Source organism: Triticum urartu, chromosome 1 (genome assembly GCF_003073215.2).
Source record: "Triticum urartu cultivar G1812 chromosome 1, Tu2.1, whole genome shotgun sequence".
NCBI lineage: Eukaryota > Viridiplantae > Streptophyta > Magnoliopsida > Poales > Poaceae > Triticum > Triticum urartu.
In genome coordinates this window covers 375,226,512-375,235,859 of record NC_053022.1, presented here as the reverse complement: position 1 = coordinate 375,235,859, position 9,348 = coordinate 375,226,512, and the positions used below count along the sequence as shown (strand labels likewise).

At 42.8% G+C, this 9,348-nt stretch overlaps 1 protein-coding gene and 2 non-coding genes across 3 annotated transcripts; 1 reads left to right on the top strand and 2 right to left on the bottom strand.

Moving 5' to 3' along the window:
- Positions 1-3,497: 3,497 nt before the first annotated feature.
- LOC125513380 (probable methyltransferase PMT2) lies at positions 3,498-7,699 on the top strand. The gene is made up of 7 exons (XM_048678490.1): positions 3,498-3,792; positions 4,825-5,467; positions 5,757-5,967; positions 6,054-6,345; positions 6,552-6,917; positions 7,025-7,102; positions 7,197-7,699. The coding sequence occupies exons 2-7, from the start codon at positions 4,829-4,831 to the stop codon at positions 7,423-7,425; spliced, it is 1,815 nt and encodes a 604-aa protein (XP_048534447.1). The 5' UTR covers positions 3,498-3,792; positions 4,825-4,828; the 3' UTR covers positions 7,426-7,699.
- A 455-nt stretch (positions 7,700-8,154) lies between these two features.
- LOC125533380 lies at positions 8,155-8,243 on the bottom strand. Its single transcript, XR_007294260.1, has one exon. It is a non-coding gene; the product is annotated as a small nucleolar RNA snoR14 (small nucleolar RNA).
- A 92-nt stretch (positions 8,244-8,335) lies between these two features.
- On the bottom strand, positions 8,336-8,414 carry LOC125533361. Its single transcript, XR_007294242.1, has one exon. It is a non-coding gene; the product is annotated as a small nucleolar RNA U61 (small nucleolar RNA).
- Positions 8,415-9,348: the final 934 nt, after the last annotated feature.

The following is a 9,348-nucleotide window of genomic DNA, read 5'->3' as shown; positions in this document are numbered from 1 at the left end:
AAGCAATAGCAACATACTAAACGATCGGGTGCTAAGCTAATGGAATGGGTCATGTCAATCAGATCATTCACTTAATGATGTGATCCCGTTAATCAAATAACAACTCATTGTTCATGGTTTGGAAACATAACCATCTTTGATTAACGAGCTAGTCAAGTAGAGGCATACTAGTGACACTTTGTTTGTCTATGTATTCACACATGTATTATGTTTCCGATTAATACAATTCTAGCATGAATAATAAACATTTATCATGATATAAGGAAATAAATAATAACTTTATTATTGCCTCTAGGGCATATTTCCTTCACTCAGTCCTCACCGTATTCCCCTTGAGCTAAGGTCACACAGACCTCGCGCCAATCACTCGTGGTAAGTCTTCAGGCGACTTCCGAACCTTCACAAACTTGGTCACTCGGCGATCCACAATTCCTCTTGGATGCTCTAGACCTTGACGCCTAACCGTCTGGAAGAAGCACAGTCTTCAAAGGTAACAAGCGTCAGATCCACGCAGGATCAATCTCTTCAGTGATGCTCAATCACTTGGGGTTTGTAGGTGTTGGGTTTGGGTTTTCCTCACTTGATGATTTTCGCTCAAAGTCCTCAGAGGATGGGATGCTCTCAAATGACAAGTGTCAGTTTCTCTCGGAGCAGCCAACCAGCTAGTGGTTGTAGGGGGCGGCTATTTATAGCCTAGGGAGCAGCCCGACATGATAAAACATAAATGCCCTTCAATGATATGACCGTTAGGTGGGTAGATATCTTGGGACAGCTGGCGCATAACACAGCAACGGTCGGAATTTTGAGTATCAAATTCCTCAAGGCTATCATGTTCCTCACTATGTAGGCAATCCGCACTGGCGAATTCCTAACTCCTCAGTCAGAGCAAATTCCTCAGAGACCAGAAGAACTTCGTCTCTGTCACTGAAGAATATGACTGAACTGTATGAGATTTCCAATGGCTTCCCTCGAAGGGATTGGTAGGGGTAGGATTTTGAGTTGAGCATCACTTGGAATTTTTTCCTTAGTATTTCCTCGACCCCCCTTAACAGTACGGTGTTTCCTATGACTCAAGAAAGAGAAAATGAAACTGCTAAAACAGAAGTCTTCATGCTTCATGTTCCTCGAATGTATACCAAGTCTTCAGGATTGCACCAATTTCTTCACTTTCAAAGTCTTCAGAAATCTAAAGTCTTCAGTCGAAGAACCTCATTTTTAGGGGTCGACTTTCTCTGAAAATATCAAACTCCTCATAGACTTATATACCTGTGTACACTCAAAAACACATTAGTCCCTTAACCTATAAGTCTTCAATACACCAAAATCACTAAGGGGCACTAGATGCACTTACAGCAACCTCCAAAGAGATCAAGTACGGGTGCAAAGAACAATACCAGAACTCATGTAAGGCAGGCTCCCTCGAGGGGCGCCACTACGGGCAATGAGTCTTCTCTGTTGGAATTGTTGTGGGGTAGGCTTACCCACGCCAGTTCGCTTCGTGAGCTTATGCATTTTGTTGTCGAACAATCAAAAAAAGAGATCGTTAATGTTTTCATGTTTGGGACCGAAGATACATATAGAGTCACCAGTCCAATTCCTCTTGTCGTATTATTTTCCCTGTTGCAATGGCATTGTGCCAAATGGGCCATAGCCGAATCTTAAATTTTAAAAGGATTTTAACTTTTCATAGATGCTTTAAGGATCTACCAGGACACACATTAGACAAGTGAGCATATATAAATTTTACATTAAACTTTCCACACTTAGTCCACTTCCACATAGGAGAATCATCAATCTATGAAAAGTTCACCATGTTCAACTTCTCTCTTGAAATTTTTAGCTAAAACCTCTCCAGATTCTGAATCCCTAGCCCACCTATATCTTGCCACATCCCCTCTATTCTCCAAATTCTACACCACTTGCAGAGTAAGTTGTCATTAAAGTTCTCTAGATTATGAATACCTAGCCCACCTTTTTTATCCGCATATAACAGGCCATCTAACCATGTGATACTTCTTCTTAGTTCCATTTTATTGGACAAAAATAACTTCTAATAGATTTCTCCATCCTCCCAACATTTGTTTTAGGGAATCTCTATACATGAAATGAATGGTAGATAGGCATGCTGGTCAAACAGGCTTCGATTCTTGTCACTCTGCCACAAAGGGATAGAGTTCCAACCTCCCAACCTTTGAGTTTTCTAATATTTTTTCTTCAACATGAATCTAGTCAACCTCATGTAATTTGGTACCACACATGGACACTCCTAAGTATCTGATAAGTCGTGACCCCGGTTGACAATTGGAAAGATAAGCACACATCTACTCCTCATCATCACACTAAACCATGAGCGCTTCACTCTTTGGGAAGTGAATTTCTGAACCAGACATTTGCTCAAAGATGTGGTATAACAACAGTTAAAAAACAAGGTTTTGGCACTAGCAATATCATCTTGTATAAACATTATAGTGTCATCAACGTATTGCAGGATGGCTACCCCTTTATTAATCAAATGAGGAATCAATTCGATAGTCGCCCACTATTCCGAGCAAGCCACACCATTCTTGCAAGCAGTTGGCTGCAATATAAATAGAAAAAGGAAGAGAGGCTCATACTATCTTACACATTTGAACATGGCAGTATTTCTCCCCACAAAATTATTAACTTCAAAACGGACTCTCTCTCTCTCTCTCTAACACACACACACATACACACACACACACAACAATGGAAAAAGGAAATCCGAGTTAACTTTGTCATAACTCTTTTCAAAGTCCAATTTCAAAAGCACACCTTTGATGTCTCTTTTTGATTCATGCAAAATTTCATGGAGTCACATGCCCCATCTATAGTATCCCTACCTCTAATGAAAGCATTATGACATGGTTTTATATCCTGAATAGTTGTGACCGGTTTTTTTTCGAAAAGGGGGGGCTCCCCGGCCTCTGCATCAGAACGATGCATACGGCCAACTTTATAAAATAGCAAATAGTTGCGACTGATAAGATGCTATGCTATTTCTAGCGTGAGAACAGCTCAGGAAAAGACACTAGAGACCTTATTTCCGGCGTTTGAGAGGGGAGTTAAGAGTGAAGTTTCGCCAGGTTCCTTTGAAATATAAAACAACGTATGCGGATATTTCACGGCTAGTGGGGCGCCCACTCGTTGTTGCATTTTTCTCGAAGTTAAAAATAAACTAAAAAATCATATATACCAGTTGTCATATCTTGTGCAAAAAATTCATCAAACAATACAATTATATGTGACCTGCAAAAAACAAATTCACAAGTGGAGGGTTTCATACGTTATCCACACATCTTTTTTTGTGTGATTCACAATATATGTGTACAAGATATACGATAATTCGTGTCCATGTTTTTCGTATTTTCCGAAAACTTGGAAATGCTGCATAAAATGTGTGGTGCGTGCTCTGTTTTGTGTTTTGGGTGCGGCGATAACATTCTTCGGCCACAGTAAACAGCTTTCGTCCGGTTTAGGAGTCGAGCAGAAAGGCCCCAACAAACCAAACCAACACGGCACACCAGACACCAGACACCAGGCGCGACCTGCCGCTCTTTCCCACTCCCGCGTCGTCTCCTCTCATTTTGTCCCCTTTCCGTTGTCCTCGGAGCGATGAGCCGATTTGGCCGCCTCCCGCGAGCGGCCTGAGTCAAAGCAGCATCAGTGGTCCACGGCAGCGTACGCCCAACCCCAACCCCACCACCAACCAGTCCCCTCTCCGCCGGCGACGCCGCCCGCCCTCCACCTCGCGGAGACGACACGGAGAGCGAGGTTCGCTTGCCTCCTCCACTCCTAAACCCCCTTCTGGATTCGATCCCCGCGCGCGCTAGCTAGCTCTCCGAGCCTCGGATTGCCTCGGCTCGCCTCGCTTGCTCCTGATGGTGTCCCCCGTTGATTTCGGTTTCGATTTTGCTTCCGCGGCTGAGCTCTGGCCTCGTGGAATTCCGACCCGCCTCTCTGTTCGTCGCGTGTTGCTTTCGTTCCGCCTCGCGCTGTGGTTTTGCCTGCGTGCGTGCGTGCGTGCCGTGACGGGATCGGAATTCCGGAGAGCCCTAACTTATTGTGGTCGTCGAACTTGTTGAGAGTTCAGTTGCTGTCGTTGGAATTAGGGTTTGACTGCGTCAGAATCTGCGATCGGTGCTGCAGTACTTCTATTTTAGTTCTGATGATTGCTATGGAGGAAACATTGGGTCGATTGGCTAGTGCTTCTGTGAGAGCGTCGTTCTAGAATGTTGGCGCTAGCTTCCTACTGTCGGTATATGCACGAACTAGGCCGTTCTGCTGAAACTGCTGCACGACTAGAAGTTAGAACGGACCTTCTGTAAATAGACATCCAAAGACTAACGTGGTTTTTGTTTTCGGCTCGCTTTCCCCTTAATAAACTGGGTCGCACTATTCTGTTAAATTGAAGGCCAGCACTCCTGCTAGATATATTATAGTTCTGTCATAAACTCTGTGGTTTTCTTTGCAAAAATAATAATAATAAACTCTGTGGTTTAAATTATGCATGAGGGTTTGTAAATCTTGCCTGGTTTCATATGGATCAGATCCTAATACCTAGAAGTAGATTTGTAATATGTGAAATTGAAGTCAGTAGCCAATTATCAATTGTTGTTGCTGTCATCAATTGTGATCATCTGATGCAATTGCCATCCATTAGGATTTGAATGACTTTTTATCTGGTTTAATTTGATACATCTACATCTCACTGATTCGGTATAGATGTCCTGTCTATAAGCAGTAAATTGCAAATATGTGACCCCTTTAGAGTGAATCCTTATGAATTTCTTGCAATAATTTCAGGTTCATGAGGGGTTCGAGAATGAATCCGGACCGTAGGACACGGAGCATCATGTCAGTAGTAATTGTGATGGGTTTGTGCTGCTTCTTCTATATACTAGGCGCTTGGCAGAAAAGTGGGACAGGGAGGGGTGACAGTATAGCATTGAGGGTGACAAAGGAAACCGACTGTACAATCTTGCCAAATTTGCACTTCGAGACCCATCATAGCATGGGTGGTGTTAATCCGTTGATCATGAACAAGAAAGTGTTTAAGCCATGCCATATTAGATACAGGGACTATACTCCTTGCCAAGACCAGAACCGAGCAATGACCTTTCCTAGAGAAAATATGACCTACCGAGAGAGGCATTGTCCTGCAGAAAATGAGAAGCTGCACTGTCTTATCCCAGCACCAAAAGGCTATGTCACCCCTTTTGCTTGGCCCAAGAGCCGTGAGTATGTTCCATATGCAAATGCTCCATACAAGAGTCTGACAGTTGAAAAAGCAGTTCAGAACTGGATCCAGCACCAGGGAGATGTGTTCCATTTCCCAGGAGGCGGGACAATGTTTCCAAATGGAGCAAGCTCTTACATTGATGAACTTGCATCAGTCATTCCACTTGCTGATGGCACCATTAGGACTGCACTTGACACTGGATGTGGGGTATGTCTAATAAACCCATATTTCAATCATTTGCTCCCTTGAAGATGTGTTAGCAGTTAGCTGCTGCACACAATCTCTTTAATTGTCTTCTTAGTTGCATCATTGCTTAGCTTATGCTCTACTTCATATAGCACCAAGTCATTAGATGTTAGTTTCTTGTACATATCTTGGTTCTTGGTCCAGCTTTGTGGTATTTTCAAATATACAATTAGGTCTTATTTTTTCCTTATGGTTGTGCCGGTGCATTCTTGCCCGTAAGACGTGGGAGTAACATTTTGACCATGTGTAGGTTGCAAGCTGGGGTGCTTACCTAATGGATAGAAATATATTGACCATGTCATTTGCACCTCGAGACTCACACGAAGCTCAGGTTCAATTTGCTTTGGAGCGAGGTGTTCCTGCTGTAATTGGAGTGCTTGGGACTATGAAGCTCCCATACCCATCTAGATCTTTTGATATGGCCCATTGCTCACGCTGCTTAATCCCTTGGAAATCAAATGGTGAGTAGTGTCAACCATGCATAAATATTGAAATACTCGTGTCAATTGGATTATTTTCAAGAGCTTTACTTTTTTGCTTCCTGCAGATGGAATGTACATGATGGAAGTGGATCGGGTTCTTAGGCCTGGGGGTTATTGGATATTATCTGGTCCGCCCATCAATTGGAAGAAATATTACAAAACATGGCAAAGATCCAAACAAGATTCAGAGGAAGAACAAAATAGAATTGAGAACATTGCTGAAATGCTTTGCTGGAATAAAATATATGAGAAGGAAGATACTGTTATTTGGCAGAAAAAGGTAAATTTGAATGCATGCCATAACAAGAATGGTCGTACCAGCAAGATGTGCAACGTTCAAGATGCAGATGACATCTGGTATGTTCTCTATTTGTAGTATATACAAACACATGCTGTAAACTACTAACATGCACATCAACTTGAGTACTCAACTTCAAGGTCTGAGATTGTTATAATTTTGTTTTTATGTCCTTTGTTTTATTTAAACAGAGGCAGGAGCTCTGCCTTTTATGTTTCCTGTTCTTTCCTCATATCAGTTTTTAAATCACTTTTTTGTATACTAGGTATAAGAAAATGGAAGCATGTATAACACCTATCCCAGAGGGAGCACAGCAGCTACAGAAGTTTCCAAAGAGACTATTTGCAGTCCCTCCCAGAATTCTAGAAGGTACCCCAGGTGTTACAGAAGAAGTCTATGAAGAGGATAAGAAGTTGTGGAAGAAGCATGTTGATACATACAAGAGGGTAAACAAGTTGATAGGGAAGTCGAGATATAGGAATATCATGGACATGAATGCAGGCCTCGGAAGTTTTGCTGCAGTGCTGGATTCTCCCGGCTCCTGGGTCATGAACGTTGTGCCTACAATATCAGAGAGGAACACTCTTGGCATCATCTATGAGCGGGGTCTTATTGGCATATACCATGATTGGTGAGTCTGGACTCTGGAAGTCCCCTGTGTTGTGGTATCAATTGGCAAATAATATGTTGATGTGTTGAAACCATTCCTGAATTACCATTACTTTGTGCTGTTATCAGGTGCGAAGCCTTCTCTACGTACCCTAGGACATATGACCTGATACATGCCAGCGGCGTCTTCAGTTTGTATCAGAACAAGTAGGTGATCTCTTCTCTCCTGGTGATACAGTTATATGTACACTACATGGGAAATCCATGACCTCTTCTTATATGGACTTGGTGCACTTGTTAGGTGTGACCTGGAAGACATTCTTCTTGAGATGGATAGGATCTTGCGTCCAGAGGGCACTGTCATACTGCGGGACAATGTCGAGGTGCTGAACAAGGTCAGGAGGACGGTGACGGGAATGCAATGGAAGTCCAAGCTACTTGATCACGAAGATGGCCCTCTCGTGCCTGAGAAACTTCTGATTGGTGTAAAAACGTACTGGGTTGGCAGAGAAGAAGGAAGCAGTTCATAGACTCTCTTGCCCTGCGTCAAGATTTTGGACTTCTGATTGCTGTTGGGTGCCGCGTTGGGAAACAGTTCATAGATTCTATCCCCGCATCATGATTTTGGACTTCTGGTTGATGTTAAAGAGCAGCGAAAAAGCAACAGTTCATAGATTCTTGATCCCTGTGCATCAATTAATAGAGCTTGTTCATAGATACAGATCTCTGTTGAGATGGTATAGTTGACAAACATTCATATGTGCATGTCGATAAAGAAAATATTAATTGATGAATTTTCCAATACGTTTTCATAGGCAGTTATCCAATATTGTGCTTAGATTACATTTCATGTATCTTGTGGAATGAGCATTGGCAGTACTCCTTAATGGACTGGAATGCAAGCTGTTTAGTTTGGTTCAAAACCAAACAATATTTTTACATTTACAGTCGCGTAAAAGTCCATGAGCCTTCTCCAAACTTTTGTTTCTCGACCATGTTTACAACGTGGAGGAGGTGCACACTGGTTACTTCAGCTATGGCGCAGATTCGGCGTCCACCACACGCCACATAATCAAGCGCGTGATCTGGTTTTTTACATTAAGTGCAGCTGTATTATGTTTTATTGATTAATATGATGAATGTGGAGCATATTTTTTTATTGGATTGATAAAAGAAGCTACCGAAGCATATTGAAAACCAAACGAAATTGCAGCACTGGCTAAAAGAAGACAAGGGAATCGGGGATTGGAGACTTGGATGCGATCAGAGCCTGTCGGGATGTATGCGTGTCCTCACTTTGTGACATCAGGGGATTGACAGACTATCATACATGACATCATCACCTCGCATCGAAACCAATCCACCGTCAAAAACAAATCCAGCATATCAAAATTTGGAAGAATAAACATCCAGAAAACAACGAAAAACCGGTATCACAGGGGGCTCAGAACTTCTTAGAGGGTTGTGTTACCGACATCGGCGCATCCGCCTCCGGCACAGGTTTCGTTCCTCATTGCCGGCGACCACTTATCAACAACCAACAGGTGAAAAACTCACGAAACTTGTTGAGAACCAAGCGATTTGTATTTCAAATCAAAAACTAGCAACAAAAGCAAGCGAAGAACAGCTTACGGAAAGGAAAAGTTGCATCAAAAATCAGATACCAATGGACCAGGAGGGAGAAGGGAGAGATGCGTTCTTGCTTCAAGACGGCTGCTGTAGGAAAGAATCATGTGCCCTTCATTTTATAGAGGAAGGGGTGGGGGAATGGGAAACCCTAAAGAGATCCTGGTATGCTATTGGGCTTCCGATTAGCCGAGAGCCCAGGCCCAGAATTAATAATGAAACAATGAGCCGAGAGGCCCGACTAGTTAGTGGGCCTGCATTTTTCTAAAGAAAAAAACGTTAGCGGGCCTGCACTGCCGAGATGGCTGCCTTTGATTTCCTGCCAGCGTTATTTTTTTTATGAGATTTGAACGATGTAAGCTTATTCAGTTCTCAATAAAACGCGCCAGAAGGCTTTCCTGTAAAAAAAAAGTGTTCTTCTGCTAAAAAAAATAATCGACCAAGAGCGTTTCAGTTCATGTATTCAAAAACAAAAAATGTTTTCTATTCGGATGCTTCGGTTTTGTGGAAATTCAGCATGGCAGAAGCTCGTTTGGGGACACGGCCTTTTTGTTTTGAGTGTTGGTAATCAAAAAATGAGGCACACTAGTTGACTAAAGCTTCTTCCTCTTCAGATTTTGGTCGTCGCTTGTGGCTCGACATTCCCCCCTTTTTTTCAAGGTTGGCACTAGGCGCCATCCGGCTATAGCGAGTGAAATATCAGTCGCCTTGATAGTCATTTGATTGACTTGCGTTTGGCCATTCGATCGACTCATCGTCCCTCTCCTTCTCCGCACACTCAGAACCTCGACCCTCAAGCCATGCTTTTTCCAGCGCCTTGTAGCAAT

What these genes read in the sequence shown, in the direction of transcription:
- LOC125513380 (XM_048678490.1), top strand. Translation starts at nt 4,829, where the DNA reads ATGAGGGGTTCGAGAATGAATCCGGACCGTAGGACACGGAGCATCATG. An exon ending in ATTGGCATATACCATGATTG is followed by an intron (nt 6,918 to 7,024) that starts GTGAGTCTGGAC and finishes TGCTGTTATCAG; the next exon opens with GTGCGAAGCCTTCTCTACGT. An exon ending in TTCAGTTTGTATCAGAACAA is followed by an intron (nt 7,103 to 7,196) that starts GTAGGTGATCTC and finishes TGCACTTGTTAG; the next exon opens with GTGTGACCTGGAAGACATTC.